The following is a 23396-nucleotide window of genomic DNA, read 5'->3' as shown; positions in this document are numbered from 1 at the left end:
GGGAGCTGCCTCATGGCTTGTGCAAAACAAATCAGGGGGTTCTAAATAGCTCTTGCTCTCCCTTCCAAGCAATTCCCAGATGAATTCCTCAGTTCCTGAAGGCACTCCCTGCTTACCTGCAGAGGGCTGTGGGTACCTGAGTGTGTTCTCTGACCCAGCAGTTAGCAGGTACATCCTAACCTAGATAGTCGAGCCCTTTAGAATATCAAAATGTGCAAAAGAAGGAGCAGGGAGACCAATTAAGAAATCACTGAAGAATGTTGTATTTTATTAATAATGTTTTAAGCTGCTGAGAATCGTTGCAATATTGCCTTGTATAATGAACAAACTCTCTTCTGCTATAATTGTTATTAACCAGTTGTTTTTGTTTTATTGTGGGTTTTTTTTTTGCTGCTTGTTCTGAAATACGTGGTTCAAGGCACAATTACAGATATGTTTCCTCTTTTTCTGTCCAGCTGTAACTGCAATTCACAGCCTCCAAACCCAATTAAAATTGCAGTGGCAGGAGCCCAGAATTACCTCAGTGCTGTGTTGAGGCTCTTTGTGGAGCAGCTGTCTCACAAAACCCCCGACTGGCTCGGCTACATGAAATTTCTGATCATCCCTCTAGGTAAATAAGGACTGGTGTTTCTTCACAGGAAGGGGAATGGTGAAATGTGCTGTGTTCCCTCAGGAGAAGCTTTCCTGGGTTTTGGCTGTAGGTTAAATGACTTTGTTCTATGACTGTGTAGTGCTGGTGTTGCTGCTCTTGTGTGGGAGAATTTTGTCTGTAAGTTCCTGATGCCAAAGTCTGCTTTGGTTTGAAGCAAGGGGTTAAGCACTTCCTCCCCGTACAGAGGAGACTCTTATGCACAGAATATTGTTTTAGAAGCCCTTTTCTCTGCCTGAAATGTTAAATTCACTGGGCACCATGCTTCCCAAAGCAATAACTGTTCTGGCCTCCCTGGGCTTGACTCAGAAAATGTTAATAGAGCAGGGGTTGAAAAATTTTTAAAGGCTCTGAAACTGCTGAGAATTTGAATTATTTAAATTACATGCATCTTTTGACCCTTATTTTAAGTGCTGGTCTGCTCAGGTTTTTCCCTCACTTTTCCAACACTTTATCTGTGCCCCTTCAGCAGCTCAGCAAACCTGCCTGGCTGGAAAGTTCCCCAGCTTGGATTGCTTGTGGGGAGGGAAGTAGAGTGGACTGATAACAGCACCAGGGGTCTTGTTGAAGTCAGAAACAGGAGGAATGTTGTGGTTGCAGTCAGAGACACGAGGAATGTTGTGGTGACCAGGCTGGGAAGCAGGGCAGTCACTGTGGCTGTGGGCAGGGACATCTGGGCAGTGCTGCTGTGGTCCAGGGCTTGACCTGTGTGGGCAGAGCACCTGAGTGATGTAAGCAACAGAGCACTTGAAAAGCACTTTTTGCCAGTATTTCCCAGTTTTCTGGCTTTGGGAGCAGCTGATGGCAGTTCCTGTAGGAATCAGGAGCTGCTGCCCAGCACCATGAACGCTGGGGTTAGGCTGTCCATTCAGTGGTGGCATTTGCAAAAGTTAAATTAAAAAGGCAGAGGAAAAGAGCTGGATCCTTCTGTCAAAAAGCACATTTAGTTTCCAAAGTGGTTGGCAGGAAGAGAAGAGAGAGCCCTTTAGGGAGTTAAAACAACAACAAAAAATTAATTTCTGCAAGGTTAAATGTGATTTGAATGAGAATCTGTGTCTGAGGCTTTGCTTACTCACTTGCTGACTGTCTCCTGGCCTCAGAAGAAGAGTTTTTTGTCCTGCAGTTTTTAATGATCTCAAAATACTCTTTCTTTGAAAGTAAAACACAAAATTTAGCTTGTGTGGGTTCGGGTTGGTTTTTTAACCTTAAAACTTTCTTTTGTAATCAAAAAAGCAAAAATTAACCAGGCACTTTGTTAATGAAATGCTTTAGAACTGTGAATTCTTTTTAAATTCTACTTTAAATATAGAAACTTCTCTAACAGGACCTTTTCCATGGAAGTCTGCAGCATTTCCTGATCAGATCAAGTGCTTATTTCTGGCCAGCTCTCTGGCAGTTCATTAAAGTGATTGAGGAGCCACCTCTCACTCCTGACAATTGAAAAAGCACCCAGGACAGAAGGGTGACCATGCCATAAATGCCTTAAAGGAAAAGCCTCTCTGCTGCTTGCAGCACCTTTGTACTAGGCTTGGTGCACTTTTCCATGGATGGTTTTACCTTTTGTGTCCACAACCACACACTCTAGTGACAGAAGGGTTGACTTCCAGTGGTTTATTAGCAATTAGAAATGATAATTAAATTACAGTGTCTGTAACCATACAACCTGGGAGATTCAGTCCTGCTCCATGCTGCTGGTTCTCTGGCTGTAAGAGACTTTTGCTGTCTAAAACACCACATAAACAACTGAAAAAGGGGAAAATAAAATAAAATGTTGGGGGTTATTTTGGCTATTTTAACATTTTATATAGGTCCCACGGGCAGAACTTTTTGGGAGACTTCCTGTTTATTGCTTGCTTCCATGTGCAGTGTGTTTTCCCAGCATGTGGGAAAGCTTCTCCAGTACATGGTGCAGAGCTGTGCTGTGTGTGCACTGCTTCAAACTGCACTGCAGGAGAAATGATGGCTCCCAGTCCTCATGACACTGAGGGACCTCCTGCCTTCACCTCTCTTTGAAGTCTGGAAATCAGCTTGGAGGTTTGGAGGACTCAGACAGTGGGTTTATTGTTGGAATTTTTTTTCCCCCACCAGAGCTTTCTTGGACCATGGTGAGTAGAGTTAAGCAACTCTAGGGGTCCTCTTGAAGGAATTTGTCAGGTTTCCAGTTACCAGCTGGTGTCTCAGCTGTTGCAGCCTCTGGAAGTGTGGCTTGATGTGCAAATTTGGTGTGCAGGAAGGATGAAAATAATGTGATTAAGAGGAACTCTGAGGCTGCTTCATGCAGGACTGGTGCTGAGCCTGACTGCCAGGTGGTGACTGGGAAGGGTGATCCTGGCACACCTTTTCTGCTGTCTTCAAAGACTGTAGTTGCTAGGGGGTGTTGTCTGTTTTGGGAACACAGATGGCCTAAAATGAAGGTGGCAAATTCTTGCCACCTCCCAGGGCAGAGTTTGTCACTTGAACACCTCTTGGCTGAGCCTGTGGGCAGGAAGGGCTCTTTGGGAAAGCTGCTTGCAAAGCTGAGAGACTGACATGCTGGAGAGCTCTTGTGTCTTCCAAATAATTTATTTCCTCAGCAGTTTCCCAGTCCTGTTTTCTTTGGCCTTTTAAAATTTGATTTGTTAGGGGGAAAGTGTCAAGTGAAAGATATCAGTGTGTTGAAGCAGTCTGTGCTGGGAAGTCTATTTGCATGCTCTTGTAGAGATAAGCTGGACTTAATGGCTTGGTTGTAACTGAAGAAGTTTATTTCTGAGGTGTCTGGTGTGGTTTTGATTTTGGAGGTTTAATTCCTTGCAGATCAAACTGGAGACCACAGCTCTCATGTTTTCCTTTCTTTCTTAGGCTCTCATCCAGTGGCCAAGTATCTGGGCTCTGTAGATTATAGATACAACAACTTCTTCCAAGATCTAGCCTGGAGAGATCTGTTCAACAAACTTGAAGCACAGACCACTGGTAAGGCTCTTGTGTCTGTCTGGCCTGTGTGGGATGAAAAGCTTGAATGAGTAATTTTAGCAAAGGTCAAGTAAATACAAGAGGAAGCAGACAAGTGTTTTTGTTCCTCTTTTCTCCTCGCTCCACCACATTCCCATTTCAGATGCTGACCTTTCTAAGTCTTGCACATGGTGGTTTGCAAACAGTTCTTGGCTCCCAGAGGCACTAACTAGCTGCCTCTGAGTCATGCTGCTCTTACCTAGCTCTCAGCTTTGTTCTTTGATGTGGAGGTCTTGCTACTGAGTTCAGTACATTGCTTTCCTTCAGGAACTGTGCAGCCTAAAAGTGTTTTGAAAACTGGAAGCTCTGGGAAGGTTAACTTCTGTTAGCTGTGTGTGAGAAAGATCCTGCCAGCAGACTTGAAAATGTTCTCATTAAAGAAGAATTTTGTTCTTCACCAGTGTGGTAACAAGTGGGAGCTGCCCTAGGTCAGACCAACAAGTTCCTGTTCTGATCTGACTTTGTTCTAGGCCAGATTAATGCCTTACTTCATGTTAAAGTATTAATTTGTTTAAAACATTGATGCTTACAGTTTCTTCCTCCATTTCTTCAAGAAGGGAAAGAAGGAGAAAGGAGGATTTGCAGCATTCAGGGCCACGTGAAGGCAGCATTGCCCATACAGAAATTTCATTAGAAGGAAAAGGCTTTGGAGTTTGTGCAGCACCATGAGCGTGGGGAGGTTGCAGTGTGGTTCTCCCTGTTGGAATTGCAGAGTTCCTGAGACTCCCAGTATGCTCCTGGAAGTCCTGTAGCCATGAGAGGAGGAGAGAGACCTCTTGGAATTGTTCAGAGCTGTTTCCAGCAGGTGGGGACATGGCTGGGCAAGGCCTGTTCTGAAGGTGAAGTCAGCTCTGTTTGGAGCAGGAAGCTGGACTAGAAATGTCCTAGTGTACTATCCAACCTAGGCTTTCCCTTAATCCTGAATTCAAGGAAGAACTGGTGTATGGAACTGGTTTCCTTTAATTGCCTGCTGCACTTGAAAATGCAGAAGAATGTCAATACAGACTTGATTTTTGTGTCTGAATTAGGAATTCTTCATTACCTGTAGAAATACAGAGCCATATCTGTTCCTTAGTTGGCTGTATGCTGTGAGGAAAATTCCACCTCATTTTTTGTATAGTGCAGACTTGGTACATTCTGCATTTTTGTCTGCGTGGTGGCAACTGCACAGAAACTCCGTGATGGCCCAGGAAGATCTGGCAGAGAATCATGACTCTCACCAGTTCACTGTTCAAATGCAAAGAATCTAGGTTGAAATGGCCATTATAAAGTATGGAAATGCCTGTTGAAAGTCACTTTGTGTTCCTGTGGTGTCACAGTTGAGGCTCTTTGGTTGAAACCAAGGAAATATGGAAGGCACTTAGGAAGTGCCTTTGTGTGGACTTGAATGAAGCACAGTCTCACAAATACACGTGGTCTTTGTGCTCTTCCCTGTGTGTCCCTCAGTCTTTTGGGTCAACTCAGCAAGGCCATGAGTTCATTGGAAACTCAGGTCACTCAGTGCTGGTGTGAGCAGAGCAACTCACCTGGGAGAGATGGCCAGGCACTTTCTTCAGCAGATACCTGCAGCCAAGGTGTGAAAAAGCTGACTAAAAGCTAAAACTGACTCTGGGCAGGTACAAAGAAAAGCTTTTAACAAATCTGAAAGACCCCAGATTCAGTCAGAAATGCTGAGTGCAGATTTAGCTGTACTGTGCTCTGGGGCAGGCAGAGCTCCTTGTGCAAGGTGCAGCCCAAATGCAGCTGGCTGGGCACCATCAGCAGCTGGGGGACAGTGCTGGCAGTGATCTGAGGAGTCACTTGAATGCTTCTCCCTCTGTTCTCCTGGCAGTGGTGTGAGGAGTCACTTGAATGCTTCTCCCTTTTCTCTTGCAGTTTCGGAAGCGCCCGACGTCGTGTCCCGGATAACTCAGTACATAGCAGGGGCAAACTGTGCTCACCAGCTGCCCATTGCTGAAGCCATGCTGACCTACAAACAGAAGAGGTATGACCTCCCTCATCCTGCTGCCTCCCAGGACCAGCTGCTTGAGAGCAAAGTGCTTTTCTCAATGTCGTGCCAGTAGTGTTTTGAAAACCAAAGGGCGAAGCTCCTGGGAGCCCCACGTTAGCCTGCACCCAGCAGTGTGTCCCACTCAGTGAATCTACACAGCAGGGTTGCTCTAAGTGCAGTGAATCTTTTTTTTTTAAGGTATAAGAGGTTTGGGGAAGTGCAGGCTAAGCAGGGTGGGGGATGGATGGATTTTATGTGCTTAGGTTCCAGAGAGCTCTCGCCAGAGCAACCTTAGGTGTGTAAGACTGGACCTTGGCATCCTCCCACAAAGCATCTTCCATGAGACCTGACCTTTTTTACATTTATGGAACTAAACCCCTTTCTTTTTAGAGTGTAAATAGCAGAGCTTCTTGCAGAAGAGACGAAATCCTTGTTGATTGGCAGTTGCAAGCTACCAGGACTCCTGCTGAGGAGGGCTGACATTCACCAGATTTCATTTCAACTTTTCTTAAGGGATAAGCAGGCTGTAGGAGGGAGGATTGGGGCCTGAAAACAAGATTTAGGAACATGTAGGGCCTCCTGTGGCCATGGTCCAGGAAGAAGAGTAACTGTCACTGAGGGGTGGAGAAGCACTGATATCAAGGGACAGAGGAGAATAATAGATTTGAGCTCAGCTGATGGGAGTTTTCTCAGTTAGGGACTAGCAGCTCCCTAGGAGACATGGATGTTGTTAATTTTTAATTACTTCTATTTGATTTTTTATTTTTGGTCTATTAACATCCTTTATTGGTGTCTCCTTTGCCTAAGAATTGGAAGAAATTAGAAATGTGGGTAGCGTCACTTTTTCCCCTTCTTTTTGGAAATTCTCATTGTATATTGCTTTTCCATTCCTGTGTCTGCTCTCACGTTACTGTGCAGAAATGATTCAGTGACATTTCACCCATTCTATGTGTTTTTTCTGTATTTCCAGACTGACTAGTCAAGTAAAAAAGACTAGTCTACTCTCTTCATGTATTCATGGACTTCTGTAAAGTTAACATCATAATAGGGATGAAATTTAAAGAGCTGCAGAGCACTTGAAGCTCTTGCCTTCAGTTTTGCATTTTGTTTTTGGCGTGAAGGCTTTACCTTGTTACCAGCAGGGAGCTCAGAGTGCCCGGTGCAGTGTGAGCCCCTTCTGAGGCTGCCTGGTTCCTTCTCTGCACCCTTCAGGTGCTGGCTTCTGCACTGCCTTCCACTGCCTCCTTCATTCTGGTACAGCTTCATTTTTGTCACTAACACACATTTAAGGGCTTTGGGTTTCTCATGTGTCCAGAAGATCAGTTCAGCACTTTCAGAAGATCAGTTCAGCTGAAATGTGTTTGAGCAACCCTTGCCCTTACCCCTCCAGCAGTGTGCAGGAGCACTTTACCAAGCTGGTCTGATCCACGTGGGTTTGACACCCTTTGGACTCTGGTGCCATGCCTGGAGCTGTTCATAGTTTTAATTTAGGAGGTTATTGGGAAGAGAGATTGCTGAAACTCATGGTCAGACTCTGGCACAGCCTGCAATCTCTCAGTATTTCTGTGTGTCTGCCTTGACTTCTGCTTTCAGGTCAGTACCCCATGAGCAAAGGAGAGTGAGTCAGAGGAGCAGGCTCTCCATGGAGCATGGGCAGGTGTCTCCTGGGTGCCTTCCTTTAGGAATGGGGGTCTCTGTCATTGGGAGCAGCTTAGGGAGGGTATTGTTAAAAACAGCACAGAAATTGTGTCTCCATTAGCACTATCTGAACAAATGTATGGCTTTGTTGTAAGTATAATAACACATTTATCTTTTTCTTTGGTTGCTTCCTGAAAAGGAAAAAGAGCTTTCATTTTGATTTTACCATAAGGTATCAGTTCCTTTGAGGTTCCCTCTCCCAGCTCCCATCTCTTTTCCTGATGAACTGGTGATTTGTGCCTTGTTTAACAGCTCCTGCGGGTCTGGGATGCACACTTTGTGCTTTAGGTTCAATTCTGCTCACTGCTTTGAAACTATGGCATCTGCTGGCAGGATGCATATTTGAAAGTGACTGCTGTGCCTTTGGACCACACTTCTGGGTTCCCAGGATGCAGATTGAGTGGGAATGAAGGAGTTGTTGAGAGAGTAGTTTAGAGCAGTACAACATGGAGAGGTGGGGTTTTTCCTTGCCTTAGCCATCAGAAGATAGAGTGCAGTTCCAGAAGGCTCAGGATTGAGAAAAGGCTTTTCAGTTCCCATCTGTTGGAGCTGGAGTGCTCTAGGTGGCACTCAGTGGCCCAGGGTGGGGATCAGCTGTGCAGTGTCCAAGTGCAGACCAGCAAATCCCCTCCCTGTATTCAAAGATTTGAGGACTAGTCTCTCATTGGCAGAGCATCCCAAACATATGGGGCTTCTCTGAGCTTAAGAAAGAGCAGACAGATGTGTACTGGCAGCAGAGCTGTGCTCTCTGAGCTGCCTCCAAAACCCCCAAGCTCTGCAGGGTCCCCTGCTTTCAATCATATGATTATTGGGCATTTTTTATTTTGTACTCAGCACAGAAAGTTACTGCAGCTCCCTCCCCCTTGAGGCCAGAGGTGAAAATGGCTTCTCCAAGGCCAGCTTTCAAGGCAGTGGTCCAGGTAGAAACAAGCAGCACTACCTACAAATTCATTGCAAGAGAAATCTCCCAGAATCCTGGCATCTGCTCTGTTAAACAAGCCCTAGTGGTCCAAGGAAAGCCAAGCCAGTCTCTAGGATGTAGCTGTATGTGATGAGCTGCTTTATAACTCTCTTGCCAGCTGTCCCTCCTCTGACTGACCCCGCTGTCCCCCCTGCCCTCGTTCTGTTTGTCATGGCAAAGGTCGGCGCATGTACTGCCTGTGATGGACTGCAATGGTGCCAAAGCTTTGTCCTGCTCTTCTGGAGCATCTGCTGACCTTACCTGGGAGCAGGGGGGCTGGCTATGAGGCAAGGGGCTCACGAGGGAAGTGAAGTGCCATTGCAGCTCCTCTGAGTTACACTGGGTGACTGACTCTGTGAGCTCTGGGAGAAGTCCTGGTGGAGGAACAGTGCAATCCAGGCAACACCTGGGCAGCTGAGCCTGGGGAGGGGTGGCCTCTCTCTCTAGGAGGGGCATATCACTGATGTCTCTCTGCATTGCTTTCTTGAAAGAAACCCTGTGGTGCTGGAGGTGTGAGATTCAGCACTCACTCATTCCCAGTGCAGCCGGATTGCTGCTCAGCTCTGGGCTGGTGTCACCCACTGTAATTCAGTGCCCAGCACAGCTCATGCCATGTGGCTTCTGGACAGCCCTTGCATGGATCTGGGGAGCAGCCTGGCTGTTGGACATGGGAGCACTGTTCACTTGTCAGGGCAAGGGCTGGATCACTGCCTGGTTATGTGTTTTGAGAGCACTTCCCAGTTCTTGCTCCTGGTTCCCTTGGGTTGGAGGGCTCCTGGGCAGCAGGAAACACGGATTACAAGGATCCTGCCTCTGTGTGTCTCAGAGCAGTGGCTGAGCAGAGTTCAGGTCATTGCTCAGAGTTCTCCTCAAGCACACCCTGCAGCAGCTGCTGGACATGAATGCAGCTGGCAAAGAGGGATCTGGACCTTCCTCTGGCTCAGCAGAGCTCGTGTGATCTGCCTGGTCACTGCAGGAAACTCCTTGGGCAGCTGCTGGACATGAATACAGCTGGCAAAGAGGGATCTGGACCTTCCTCTGGCTCAGCAGAGCTCGTGTGATCTGCCTGGTCACTGCAGGAAACCCTTGGGCAGCTGCTGGAAAAGCAACAGGAGTGCAGCAGAGGAGAATCGAGGTTCAAGAAGTGATGGATGTCCTGTTGACTGTGTCCAGCCTACCTCAGGAAAGTGAAGAGTGCTGGAAAGGAGGTGTTTGGGAAGGCTGAGAGGAGACTCATCTGATGTATCATGAGGACCTGGTGTTGCTTTTGCCCTTGTTTGGTTTGACCCTGGTGGAAGCAGGTCAGTGTTAGCCAGCAGGCAGCTGGAGCTGCCCAGTGGGCAGGGCAGGTTTCATATCACAGATGAGAGAAGAGTTGGTGGTGGTGGTTCCTGGCCTGAAATGGCCCAGAGTCCTGCTAGTCCTTCAGTGATAAAAGTCCTCTCTTTTCTGCCCTTCAGGACTGGAATAAAGGTGATGCCTGAGCCCCTCCTGGTTAGAGAGATGGCGCATCAATAACTGCTAAAAATCACAAACTTGGGCCAGGTCTGGCTTTAAATTACAGCTGAGGTAGCAGGGCTTTCAGAAGCCCTGTGGGTAGAAAAAAAAAAGCCTTGGACATGTGGGGTTAACCCTGTGCAGGCTGGAAATCTGTGCAGCTGAGGTAATGAGGGGAAGCTGCCTTTCCAGAGATGGGAGATACTTGAGTTGCAGGGCTGTGATAGGAGGAGGGATCAAAGCAGCTCTTACTAAGGTGAAAGGATTCTGAAATAATGTTTTGGGTCCTCAAGATCCTGAAGGACAAAAATTGGGACAAGCATGAAGGAGGAAATGAGGAACTAGCATGGTCATCTCACCTTTTCTTTCATCCACATGAAGAGCAGCTGTTTTGATAAGCTGCATTTCCAGAGACACTTGTGCAAGACCAGAGTTCCCAAGGACTAAGCTAGCTGAGCTGAAATCCAGCTGGATTCCTTCAGGAGCAACCTGTGCATCATTGTGAGCCCTGATAAATGGTGGCTGAAGCAAACAGTGTATTTCAGAATTGCCCCTGAGCTCTCTGCAGTGGGAATCAGAGCTCCCAGGGGGAAGGAGAATGAGTTTTCTGCTGGAACTGGGCATGATTTGTTTTTTCAGAGCTCAGAGCAAAGCCATCCAGCAGCTGAGAGGTGACTGGGTGGCTGTTGTGAGTGGGACTCACCTTCTGCTTGCCTCCAAGCCCGTGGAGCTGAAGGAAGGAGAAGAGAGCTGAGCCTCTGTTCTGTGCCTCTCCCAACAGCTCTGTGTGTTCCTCATTCCCCTTTGCACACCTGGGGCTGGAAATGTTGTGTTTGTAGGAGATGTGTTTGTAAAGATGGAGCCTTTCTGCCTTCCAGCATGGGATCAGGGACTGGTCACTTTGTCCTGTGCTTCAGGAGAACAACGAGGGTGCAGCAGGGTGGGATGTAGGAAAGGAGCAAATGGATGCCTTAAGGATGGATAAGCAGAGCTGAACCAAAGCGAGAGGCTGTTTGCAAAATCATGTTCTGCTTTGGACCACGAGGGAGCTCTGGCTGAGTCATGCTCACTGCAGTTTTGTGTCATTCTTTCCTTGGGGCCCAGAGGAACCTGTGCTCATCACACAGGTTTACAGCCTTTGTGCACTTGGTGCGTTTCTGATCCGTGCTGGAAACAGCACAGAAATACCTGCAGTGCTTTTGCTGCTCCCAGCTAAATTCTAGATTAAAGCAGTGCTGGATGTTTTTTTTCTCTGAGCACTGGGGGATGCACAGGAAGAGAAACATGAGAAGTCTCCGTGTTTGTCTGTTCCTACCTGTTTCCTGTGCTCAGTCACTGAGAAATGTGTGTCCTGCCTTCCCTCTGCTGAGCTGTAGTTCCTCCAGACATGTGGATGTGCTCCTGTGGTCTCCTCCTCGCCCTGTGGGTCCATCTCTGCTCTCTGTGGCCACTGAAGGGAGCAATGGCTCTGCAGCCCTCCTGGCCTGCCTTCCTCCTCACTCATCTCCTCTTCCTCCTGTCTTTGCCGAGTCTCCCCTGAATTCCTGCCGGGTGTGACTGTGGCCTCGCTGCTGGCCTTTCTCAGCCCTTGCTCACAGCAGAGGGGTTTCCAGACATGGGTGGTGCTGTCCCCAGCAGTTCCTGGGATGCAGAGTGTTGTCAGCCCTGTTCAGGTGTGTGTGCCTGAGATGTCATGGGGTGTGCCTGTGGCGGCTGCCAGGAAAAGGGAGAGTGTGTGAGAGTGTGTGTGAGTGTATCTGAGTGTGTGAGAGTGTGCTGGGGTGTGTCTGAGTGTGTGTGAGGGGGTGTGTGATGGTGTTTGATGTTTTGTAAGTGTGTAATTGTGGGTGTGAGGATGTTTGATGTTGTGAGGGTGTCTGATGTTTTGTGACTCTGTGAGTATGGGTGTGATGGTGTTTGATGTTGTGTGAGTGTGTGACTGCAGATGTGAGGGGGTGTGTGATGCTGTGTGAGTGTGTTATGGTATGTGATGGTGTATGATGCTGTGTGATGGTGTTTGATGTTTTGTAAGTGTGTGATTGTGGGTGTGAGGGATGTTTGATGTTTTGTGACTGTGTGGGTGTGATGGTGTTTGATGTTGTGTGAGTGTGTGACTGCAGGTGTGAGGGGGTGTTTGATGCTGTGTGAGTGTGTTGTGGTATGGGATGGTGTATAATGCTGTGTGATGGTGTTTGTTTTGAGTGTGTGATTGTGGGTGTGAGGGGATGTTTGATGGTGTGTGTGATGGTGTTTGATGCTGCGTGTGATGGTGTATGACGTATGTGATGGTGTTTGGTGATGTTTGATGTGTCAGTGTGTGATGATGTTTGATGTGTCAGTGTGTGTGGGTGCGTGATGGTATGTAATGCTATATGTGATGGTGTATGACAGTGTTTGATGGTGTTTAATGCTGTGTCAGTGTGTGATGGTGTGTCAGTGTGATGATGCTGTACGACGGTGTTTGATGTGTTGGTGTGTGATGCTGGGTGTGTGATGCTGGGTGTGTGATGCTGTTGGATTTTGTGTTAGTGTGTGATGGTGTGTGATGCTGTGTGTGACGGTGTTTGATGCTGTGTCAGTGGGTGACTGCGGTGCCAGGGCGCGTTCCTGCCGCAGCCCCAGCAGTAACCGCGTGTCCCGGTTGTCCCCCGGGCAGGGCCACTGCTCTGGGGACGTGCAGGCCGTGGCAGTGGCTGAGGGGGGACGCCGGGAGGCCGCGCGTGCACAGCGCCCCGGGCTCCAGTAAGTAACAGCCAGCTCCGTGTTGTGGTGGCACAGATCCATGTCCTGGCAGCAGGAGCCGTGTGTCGTGGTGACTGCCATGCCATCCAAGCATGTTTCTCTGTGGAGCCTGAGGGAGGGAGGAAGAGCCTTTCCCCCCTGGACATCCCTGCCCGTGCAGGCTCCTGGTGCTGGCAGAGGAGCCTTGGACTGGCGCTTGCATCCTGTCCGTCCCTGCTGCATGCTGGAATGCCACCTCTGCAGTGAGTATGGTGCCCAGGGCTGGAGGCAACTGCTAACAAATCTCTCTCTTTGCCTTTAGCCCTGACGAAGAATCTTCGCAGAAGTTCATTCCCTTTGTCGGGGTGAGTGCTGTCGGGGTTATGCTGGCTCAAGCAAGCTAGAATGTGTTCTCAGTGTTAACCTAAACCTGCCAGGTTCCTGGAGTAGAGCAGAAGTGCTCTGAGGCAGATAACCAGCACGACAATCTGATGGTTGGGTGCAGCTGCCTGGTGTGTAAGCAAACCTCCAAGACACTTCAGCAAACTGCAGGGTGTCTTTTGCTTCTCAGACAGGAATGTGATGTGTCCCTGGAAACCTGTTTGTTTACTGTGCCTAGCATTGCCCTGGTTGATTGTTCTGGCCAAATTTGCTGTTCCAGTGTCAGTGCTCTGCATGCTTGTCACTGATGGTCTCCCATCCTCTTAGCATCCCATCTGTTCCTGGGAAGTAGAGAGTACATCCTGGCAGGGAGATGATTTATACCACTGGATATTGGCACTGGTATTTGGGATAGTCCCTCATTTTTCCTCCTGTCCTTAAGTGTTCCCATCTGAGGTGCCAAGTGCAGAGTGTCTGGACCGGGCCATGCTTGTTCTTCTGTCAGTGTGTTTTGTGCCCTGTGCTCTTTGTCTTTTCTAGCTTCCCTCCCTTTATTTGATCGTGCTCTTCAACTCATTAAGTTTCAGGTGTAAAGTCGTTGACCTGCAGCCAGAAGAAATCCCTTGGCTGCTCTTCAGCCCTTGGCCATCCTCCATTCCCAGTCTCTGCTGCTGTGCTGCAGGCTGGCCTTTCTGTGCCTGCTCTGTGTGAGCTGACACGTGCCTGTCCCCTCCGTGGTGTCCTGTCCCCTCCGTGTCCCGGCGGTGCGTCAGAGCTCTCTGAAATCCCAAGGCATTTAAAGAGCTTAGTCTCTCTCGCCCTCAGGCTGACCCTGCTTTCACTCTGCTGTCTCCTCATAGTGAGAGTCTCTCTCTGCAGTATTCCTGAGATCACAATCTACTTTTGTTTGTCGAAGAAGAGATTTTGCCTTCTGCAAAAGCAGAGAGACACATCTACCCAATTTGTTCCCTGCTGATGAGCTTTGCTGGGAACTTCTGTCTCCCATGAGCTGCAATTTCTAGTGATGGACTGTTCTTACAAAACAGCTCTTTCACCTTTCCCAGTAACATGGAAAGCCTAGAGGACTTGGAACTTCCCAGGCTGTTTTTGGGCTCTGCAAGCTTTTTTCAGGACTGATTTAGTCCTGCATTTTGTGCATGCAAATGGGAGTCAGAGTGTTTATCCAGTTGCTCTAAAGTGATTGTTGTCCTGACATTAGCACTGCTTTTCCAGTCTAGATTTGATCATCTGGAAGTGGTGGAATTGCTTTGTTGTGTATGTAACATTGCCAACCCCCCCAAAAACTTGCCTTGGAAGCACTGACTGCCTTCCTGTGTGTCTGGTGATGGGGGTCAAATCAGTGCTGCTGGCTCCTGATTCTGAAGCATTTCTGGCACAGTAATGAAGAGCCTGAAAGGCCAATTGCAGGTGTCTCACAAGTCTGAGGCTGGACATGAACACTGAGGCTCTTTCCCTCAGCTGCAGCCTGCTCAGACCTATTGGACAAGGAAGAGAGGGAGCCAGTGACTTCTGGCTTTGCAACTCCAGATGTTGGCTGCACTCTTGGCCTTTTGGGGTCCTGCAGCTGGCCTGGTCCTGCAGTCTCTGACCCAGAAATGGGCAGGGTGGTGCCGTGCTGCTCAGCTGGGCTCAGAGTGGTGGGAGTGGGGCCCTATGAGGGGCCAGATGGGCACAAAAGCCAGGCTCAGGCTGCCTTGGGCTGACAGCCAGTTGCCAGGAGAGTTGACAGGATGTGCCTCTTCCTGGAGGGAAAAGGGGGCTGGCTGCTGCAACTTCCCTGGATGGAGGCCTGTTGGAGCTGCAGTGCACCTCCCTGAGTGGAGGGAAGGGAAAGTGTTTAACCTTGTGTTCCTCCCATGTGTCTGAACTTGAGCATCTTCAGTCAGCCAACAAGGAGGAAAAGGCCAGAAGAGATTTCCTGCCTGGCTTGCAGATCAAGGTGGCTGCAGGCAACTTTCTGTGTTGCTTGTCCCTCCCCTAACTCTGCTCCTCTTGTTCACAGCCAGTGACAGTCTGTGAAACATCCTCTTGGCATTTAACACATGCAGAACCTGATTTGTTGCCCTTTGGGTGGAGACTGGCCAAACTGAGCTGCAGCCTCCATCTCCCAGGGCAGTGAGCCCTAGGGAGCCTGTGTAGACACTGCTGGATTCATGATGGCTTTTTCAAGACTGGATCTAAATGAGAATCCCCAGAGAGCCTGACAACCCTCCAAGATCTACTGTTGAGCATACCTCTTCCTGCCCTCCAAACTCTGCAAAGCATTTTGCTTCTAATGATTAACTTTTTTTTTTTTTTTTTTTAATCCCACATTACAGAAATGTGCTCCCTAGAGATGTGGTCCAGACATGGTCGTGTCTGAGCTTAATGACCTTCTATTTTCAACCCACACAGTCTGTGTGATATCATTTTTCATTCTAAAGCAGGTTTTATTGACCTGAGCTCCCTTTGCAGCCCTTTCCCATTTCCCAGCATTTGTGCAGGGTAGGCATTAGCCCTGGATACAAGTTTCTTAAGGGCCTGAAAAAGGCTCTCTTCCCTGCAGTGTTGAGAGTGATGATCCCTGTGTACCATAGCAGATTATCACTGCAGAAGGCCTCTGCTTCCATATCACCAAGGGCCAGTTTATCTTTCTAGGCATAGTGTGTTCTTGGGAGTTTGTTTGCAGCATGTTCTGTTCCTCAAGTTATTGCCAGTGACATTTATCATTAATCTGAATGTGCCAGCTGCTGATTGGCCACACACATTTGTGCCCTTATTACAGCATGACCTGCTTCATTCTGACCTGTCCACGTGGTGGTTTGTCCCTGTCTGCCTCCAGAGACTTTGGTAGGGCCTTTATCTTCTTTGCTGGACACTTCCCTTGTTTAGAGAATGGATAACTCTGAGCAGAAACTGTACCTTGTTGCTTGTGTGGTTTCCTAACAAACCCCAGCTATGCTGTGCCGTGGAAGTGGCTGCTGCTGAGCAGCGTGTCTGTGATAGCAGGTGCATCAGAGCAGTGCTGAAGGGATGTTTCTGACCCTTTCTCCTCCCTGTAGCTGCCACAGCTCGGAGCTGCTGGGCTGGGCAGGTCTGTGACAGCTCTGCAGGGGCTGTGCTGTCCCTTGTGTGGGTCAGGTGAGGGCTGTGAGCTGGCACTGCTTGGCTGAACAGTGCCAGGACCTGCCTGACTCTTGGAGGACTCATGAACTACTCTGACTGCAGGGCCAGTGCCTTGGAGAGTGCAGAGATGAGCTTCATGCTGGGGTTTGGGTTCCTGAAGTTCAGGGGGCTCTTGTTTGACAGAGCTCTTCTGTTTTGTCCCCTTTAGGTGGTGAAGGTTGGAATAGTGGAACAGTCTTCTGCAACATCAGGTAAGGAACATCCTGTGTGTGCTTTCTGTGTCCTACAGCAGGTGGGAGCCTGACTGCACAGGCTGAGCAGCTTTGTCCCTTGCTGAGGCCTTGGAGCTCTGTCAGCTGGAATTGGATTTTATTGGCTCCCAGTGGTTTGTCTGCAGCAAGAGAACCCTCTCTCTTGGGAGAGGCCCTTTTTTTGTGGTACTTTACGTGGAGCTTCAGGCCAGGTGAAATTCCCTCGCCTACATCCAGGGAAGCTCTGCTCTCACGTTTGTGCAAACACCATTTTTCTAATGTTGTCAGTGGGGTGGATTCAGTTACAGTTGTTTGAGGTTCCTGCTTCAGCCTGAGCAGGCAGTTCATCAGAAGTTCATGGTGGGCAGAATTGTAGACCCATTTATTTTTTACTGGGGGAGTACAAAGCTGATGTATAGGAGGATATTGCCTGCTTACATACACAGGCACGGGGTGGTGCTATTTTGTAAATGTGAACTTATCCTTTTCCTCCTTCCATATGCACAGGAATATTGTTTTCTTGTGTTGGGCTTGTTTCTTGTGTTGCTTCAGTATCAAACCCAGATTCTTGTGGCCTGGGTTACACACAGGTTTGTGCATGGAGGCAGCCCTTCTGTGCTGCCACAGTGCTCCCAGCATCCTGAAAGGCCAGCATGGAGGGGATGAAACCTTGGTCTGGAGGCAGATGGAGTGGGGACAGCCCTGAGGGTTCCAAGAGTGCTTGCAGAGGGAGATTCCCTGTAGGAGATCAGTGGGCTGTGGCTGTGCAGGAGGCTCAGAATCAGCTGGGACAAGCCTAGGAGAGGAGATGCCACGTGAGGAACCCCAAGGAGTGTCAGTGTCTGTGCCTGCCTGGTACCCAGACATACAAAACCCCTCTGAAGTGTGGAGCTGATGGGCCAGCTCTGGCCTGAGTCTGAACAAAAGCCTGTGCAGCAGGAGCGTGGACAAGAAGACTGAGCTTTACCCCAGTGGTCTGTGCTGTGAGACAAACCCAGACAAACAGTTTCACTTCCTCTTTTTCAGGTGACTCTGATGACGCAGCTCCCTCCAGCTCCGTTGTCCTTTCTTCCACCCCGCCTTCCGTGTCTCCTGCTGTGAAAGAAGCCTCCCCCACGCCCCCTTCCTCACCATCTGTTACAGGCAGCTTCTCCTCCCCAAGGTAAACCATGTTTTGTCTCCTTACAGCTCCACTGGCTGGCTTATCTGGCACTCACGTGGCAGAGAACTCCTCCAGAGGAAGACCCATAGTTCTTCCTTCATCTCTAGCAAACATTTGGGGTTGTCACCTTTCCCCTACACCTGTTTTGCCTCTGGAGTGACTGTGTGCTTGCTGAGGCTACCAAGGAGCTGGGAGGGCAGAGAGGATTTTGCACTTAGTAGGAAGGCTGCTATCTCAAGGGCAGGATTCTCTTGGGAGGATACATATTCAGAAAAATCACTGGCTCTTAGGTCAGGTGGGGGCCAGGCTAATCTCTCATGGTCCTTATGTTTGTCATGGCCAAGTGAGTGCAAGGTCAGAGTGACTTTTGAAGGAGCTGATGACTTTCTCTGTGAGGGTAATGCTGGCAGCTGTAAGGTGGAACTGCAGCTCCCATTCATGTGTGTGCCTCAAAGCACCACCTGAACAGCAAGGGGACTGCACCTGTAGGTAGTACTAAGCCCTGGTTTAGCTGAAATTTGTAGGGGTGAAGGGGGGAAACCCTTAGAAAGCTGCCATTAAGATTTGCCCTGGCCAGGACTCCTCATTTTGTTGCTGCACAAGACCTTGGTGCAGCTGTGTAACACTTTGTGTGCACTTCTAGTACTCTGAGGCACTTGGTGAAGTTCCCCTTGATTCTGTTAACTCCCCTGAACCTCCAAGGGAACACAGCATCAACCTTGTGAGAAGGGAAACCAGAAGCATTTGGACTCTGTAGGTGAGGAGAGGAAAGAGATAAGCCACTCAAGTTGTGCAAAGTCAGGGAGTTTTGGGTTTGTAGAGAGTGGCAGAGCACTGGGAGAGGTGCCCAGCAGTGTTGTGGAGTCTCCCTCTCTGGAGACATCCCAAACCCACATGGATACATCCCTGCATCTCCTGCTCCAGGTGACCCTGCCTTGGCAGGAGGGTTGGACTGTGTCACCTCTAGAGGTCTCTTCCAGCAGTTCTGGGGTTCTCTGAAGCCTGTGGCACAAGAGCTGGGGGCACACAGTGCCACTGCAAGAGCTCAGATAAAAGGGGGAAAGGAAGGGGCCATGTCTGCCTCTGCTGCTTCTGGGGCAGCAGCAGAAAATCGAAGAGGGGTCAGACAGCAGATCCATGAATGGCTACCAAAGGATGTTCCAGGAATGTCCCCTCTAGCCTCCCTAATCCTGTGATTGTCAGGCTAGGGAAGTGTCAGGGCATGCTCTGAGGCTGGGCTTACGTGCTCTCCCTAAGCAGCATCCCCTGCTGTCCCTGCTGGAGACAGAATGGGGACCTTTCATCCCACCCCAGAGTGCTCTGCAGGCCTTTCACCTCTGACTTCTTAAAGAGTTCCCTTTTACCAGGAGGAAATGGGGATGTGGAGGTGCCAGCTGAGGTGCCCAGCACTGGGAGGTGTTAGTGCCCACCCACCTGTGCCAGGGACCAGTTGCCCAGGCCCTCCTGGTGTGTCCCTGTGGTTTGGTGGCAGGAGAGCCCCCTGTGCCCCAGCAGCAACTGGCTGGCAGTGCAGAGAACTGGGGGCTGGGCAGGCTCCAGGGAACAGAGCTGGAGCTTTGTCTGTGGGCTTTCCAAAGGTGGAAGTGGTTTGGGAACTGGCCCCCAAGAGCACAGGGTGTGAAAGCTGTGAGCCATGGATGTGATAAATCTGAAGCTGACACCCCAACTCTGGGAATCTGGTACTTTTTAGTTTCATACTGTGGGGTAAAATCATCAGGAAAGGAGGAAGTGTAGGTTCAGCATTGTTCCATCTCCTCTGAGCTGTGAGTGACAGCACAGGCCTGGAGGGTGACCCAAACTGAGTGATTAAGCCATGTGTTGAACTGGGAATGGAACATAAAATCTTGCCTGGGCCTAGTGAATATTAGGATGCTTTGTCTTGATGACTGAGTTGAGAAATGTGATGCAGAGGAGCCTTAAAAGTCAAAGCAGCATCATCCTCAAGTAATTTCACTTCTGAATATTGCCCTTAGAACCAAAAACCTGGTTGTAGTCATCAAAGATGAACTCTGCTTTGCAGTCTGACTTCTAGCTGACTAAATGGCAAAGAAAAGGAAATGATTTGCTGAGAGGACTGTAATGATGGGACGTCCTTGTTTTACCTTGAGTTTCTTATTAGACAGGTGGTGCAGAGGGATGCATATTTCATTCAAGATCACAGATTTATCTTCCTTAGCAACTGCCATTTCTCAAACTGGGGACACAGACTGGTAGATAAATTTAGGCTTTTGTCTAGTAGTTGTGTATTATTCAACACTGATTGTCACTGTGTAGGAAGAAGTACAGGCTGTCACTTGTAGGTCTGCTGAATGATGAAGCCCTGCTCCCCTCAGGGTTAGCAGTGAGAGGCAGGGGCAGGGAAGGGCTGGAGCTTCCCATGCTGCTCATCTTGCATTGGAAGGGCTGGCAGCATGTTTTGGTGGTGCACGGCTGCTGCCACACGATGCACAGCAGTTCTCAGCAACAGAGCATATCCTGAAATCTGCTCTTGTCTGGCAAACCTCACTTTTTTTTTTCCCCCAACAGTGGAATTCCCCAGCAAGTGGCAAGGCTTGGGGCTAGACAATTGCAAAAAGCAAGTCAGGGAAGCTGGGAACTGAGTGCCTGATGTTCAGGGACCCACCCAGTCTTTATTCAACCCTGAGAGTTTTGGCAGTGCTGTGCCTGGACAGAGTCACTCATCAGTGCTCAGGAGGCAGCAAGGTGCTTACAGCCTCTTTTCCCCACTGAAAGATGAACTAATCTGGGCCACCTCAGGAGCTGCCTTTGGTGCTGTGTCACAGAACTCAGCATCATCTAAGACAAGTGTTTGTGTGCTCCCTTTCCTGCTGCTCACCCTCGTGACTGCTGCAGCAGGTCAGCTCATCTCAGCTCACTCAGGTTCTGTGCAGTGGGACCCAGGCTGCATCCGTCAGGGATGACTTCTTGTGCTCCTGTAATTGCTGAGGGGTCACTGCCTGATTCCCCAAAGAGCCAGCTGTTTCTCCTGTGGCCAGGAATGGCAGCCACTCTGACCAAACCCTGCTGAGAGGCGCACAGAAATGACCTCCTGCTCTTGTTTCCCAGCCAGGGCCTCGGTGCTGAGTTGATGGGCCTGCAGGTGGATTACTGGATTGCAGCTCCACCCGTGGACAGGAAGAGAGATCCAGAGAAGAAGGACCCCTCCAGTACCAAAAACACACTGAAATGCACTTTCCGGTCCCTGCAGGTCAGCAGGTTACCGGCCAGCGGCGAGATCGCCACCACGCCAACCATGTCCATGACTGTCGTGACAAAAGAAAAGAACAAAAAAGGTGAGGTGTCCTTCTGTCCCTGTCCTGCTGCTCCAGAGCTGCCTGACTTGTCAGTGCTGGATTACAGCACCTCAGTCTGTTTTTATCCCCCAAATCCTAAGCAGTTGATGAGGAGTGACTTTGTGAAGAGGTGGGGTTTGAAAGGGTGGATCCTCTGTGTGAGGTGAAAAGGGAAGGTGTTCACCCTGAACAGCTGAGATGGTATGACCCAAAAGAACAAAGGTGGGGACACAGCAAGGACATGCAGAAGGCCATGTCTGGACATGTCCCTGTGTTCCTTGGGAGCCTGCTGGTGCTGTTTTGGGATATTGGATTAGATAAGAGACAGCTTGTGCCCCACACAGCAGTGATGGTAAATGAGCCCCTCCTTTCTGGCAGTGTGCTGGAAACTTGGGATAGCTCTGCTTTCTGGAATGGTGTCCCCATCCTGTGAGCCTTTAGCTGGAAAGAGCCACAGAGAATACAAAAGGCATGCAAGGAACAACAAAAGCTCAACAAGCATCACAGATAGATCCCTGTGAGGTGACAAAGCAGGAATACCCCTGAACTGGGGTCTGGGGCCTCCCACTCTGCTGCACCTGGGGTGATTCAGAACCTGGAGCAAAGTCCTGGGAGGAGCAGCTGAGGGAGCTGGGGATGTTCAGCCCACAGAAAAGGAGGCTCAGGGTGCCCTTATCATTCTCTACCACTACCTAAAGGAGATTGGAGCAAGGTGGAGTCAGTTTCTTCTCCCAGGTAATAAGGGACAGGACATGGAGAAGTAGCCTCAAGGTTTGCCAGGGGAGACTTAGATTAGGTATTAGGAAAAATTTCTTCACCAAAAGGGTTGTGAAGCCCTAGAAAGGGGCTGCCCAGGGCAGTGGCAAAGTAACCATCCCTGCATGCTTGGAGGTATTTAGAAGATGTATAGGTGTGGCACTTGGGGACATGGTTTAGTGCTGCAGTTGGCAGTGTTAGATTAACAGGTCAATTCAATGACCCTGGAGAGCTTTTCCAACCTGGGCAATTCCAGGATTTTATAATTCTTATGCTTTTGTACAGAATGCTTTGTGGATCAAAGGGAAGTAGAAGACAAATACTCTACTGCTCTTAAAGTCGTGACTTTATTTTCTCAAAGCAAACTAACAAAATGGCATTTTGAATCTTGTCAGTGATTTTCTATTTGCTCCTGGCCTTGGTAATGTGAAACGTTTTAGAAATTGGGAACAACTCTGCAACAAATTATTTTCAAGGAAGCAGCAAGGCAATTCTGCATTTACATTTTGGCTGCCAGTAGTTGTCCTTCACAGCATCCTCTGCCTGTGGGCCTGGGAGTCACTCCTGGTGGGCTCTGAGGGAAGGCTGCCAGAGCCTCCTGGACTGCAGGACACGGGTGCATAACCCTGCAGCCAGGTCACTGCCAGGCCAGCACACCTGTGGCCCTGCTGGTAGTGGAGCTGCCACCCCTGGTGACACCCTGTGAAAGTGTCCTGCTCTTGGGAGAGTTAATCCTGAGACAGTCCAAACGTTCTTTCCTGGGGACAGCCCAGCCTGCAGCAGAGGTGCAGCTTTTGTGAAACCACTCTGTACATCTTTGCTCATGCATTTGGGCAGTTCTTGGGGAACTGGATGCTTTTCTAACTCTCCTTATGCCTTCCCTACCCACCAGCTGCCCCTATTTTGTAATCCCTCCTGCTCTCCAGGTATCTGTGCAGCCCAGGCTGTGTTGGGCCACAGTCAGTGCAGCCTGGCAGTGCAGATGTTTTCCCTGCATGGTGTCCCAACAGAGCAGGAGTTACCTGAAGGTGCCCTTTGTGGTCAGGATAATGAGCTGGGAAGGCTTCACATAGAGACATAAGGGGATAAGATGCTCATGTGCATCAGTGATGGTGCTCAGCACCAACAGACTCCTGCCAAAAAGGGATTATTTTAGGAGGAAAAATTTTCAGACATGAATGTTTAAATGCAAAAACTCAAACAGGAATCAGTGCAGCTCCTGTGAGTGGCATGGATTCACCTTGTGCTTGTTTGCTTTTCTTCCAGTGATGTTTTTGCCCAAGAAAACAAAGGACAAGGAAGTTGAGTCAAAGAGCCAGTGTATTGAAGGAATCAGCAGGTTGATTTGCACAGCAAAACATCAGCAGAACATGCTGCGTGGTGAGTGCAGTGCTTGCATCATGCCTTTGGCTGCTGGGGCAAGGCTCACATGCTGTGATTGTCCTCCAGGCAAAGGGCTGAGCTGGTGTGTCCTGCCCTGTGCCCTGGAGGGGGTATTCCTGGGGAGTGGGCTTCAGTGTGTCCAGCATGGGGGAATGCTCTAGTAGGCCTGGGATGTGGGAAAATCCTCCTTCAGCAAGCTCTGAGTCAATGCTCTGAATGAGAACAAGGGTTGGACAGGGTTCCATTCCCCTCTCTGTCATCCCCTGTTTCTCTTGCACATCTGGTGCAAGTGTTGATTGGTGACATTGTGGCTGCTCCTCTGGGCAGGACACTGGCACGTGCTCATGCCACAGCAGGAACCATACCATGCATCTTGTAGGCAGACCTGGAGTGTCTGTCAGTGGAGCTGGGCATCCAGTAACAAAAATACCCTTGTGGCCTGTTCAGTCAGCAAATCCAACAGAGGGACCTGCCTGGGCCACCTCCTTAATCCTGGCCTGGTCCCTGTGAGACTGGCTG

At 49.4% G+C, this 23396-nt stretch overlaps 1 protein-coding gene across 10 annotated transcripts in view; it reads left to right on the top strand.

Annotated features, from left to right (window-relative positions):
- PACS2 (phosphofurin acidic cluster sorting protein 2) overlaps positions 1-23396 on the top strand; it is a 77893-nt gene that overhangs the window by 49554 nt on the left and 4943 nt on the right. For 6 of the 10 annotated variants that reach the window (XM_033066924.1, XM_033066923.1, XM_033066922.1 and 3 more), the window contains exons 16-24: positions 456-610; positions 3488-3598; positions 5513-5621; positions 7465-7497; positions 12827-12869; positions 16220-16262; positions 17289-17424; positions 20512-20738; positions 22761-22874. In XM_033066924.1, coding sequence (XP_032922815.1) covers positions 456-610; positions 3488-3598; positions 5513-5621; positions 7465-7497; positions 12827-12869; positions 16220-16262; positions 17289-17424; positions 20512-20738; positions 22761-22874 — 971 coding nt within the window. The remainder of the gene's footprint in view (positions 1-455; positions 611-3487; positions 3599-5512; positions 5622-7464; positions 7498-12826; positions 12870-16219; positions 16263-17288; positions 17425-20511; positions 20739-22760; positions 22875-23396) is intronic. The other 4 variants (XM_033066929.1, XM_033066928.1, XM_033066927.1 and 1 more) reach the window with 1 other exon arrangement.

This window comes from Catharus ustulatus, chromosome 9 (genome assembly GCF_009819885.2).
Source record: "Catharus ustulatus isolate bCatUst1 chromosome 9, bCatUst1.pri.v2, whole genome shotgun sequence".
Classification (NCBI taxonomy): Eukaryota; Metazoa; Chordata; class Aves; order Passeriformes; family Turdidae; genus Catharus; species Catharus ustulatus.
This window is presented reverse-complemented; position numbering and strand designations above follow the sequence as displayed.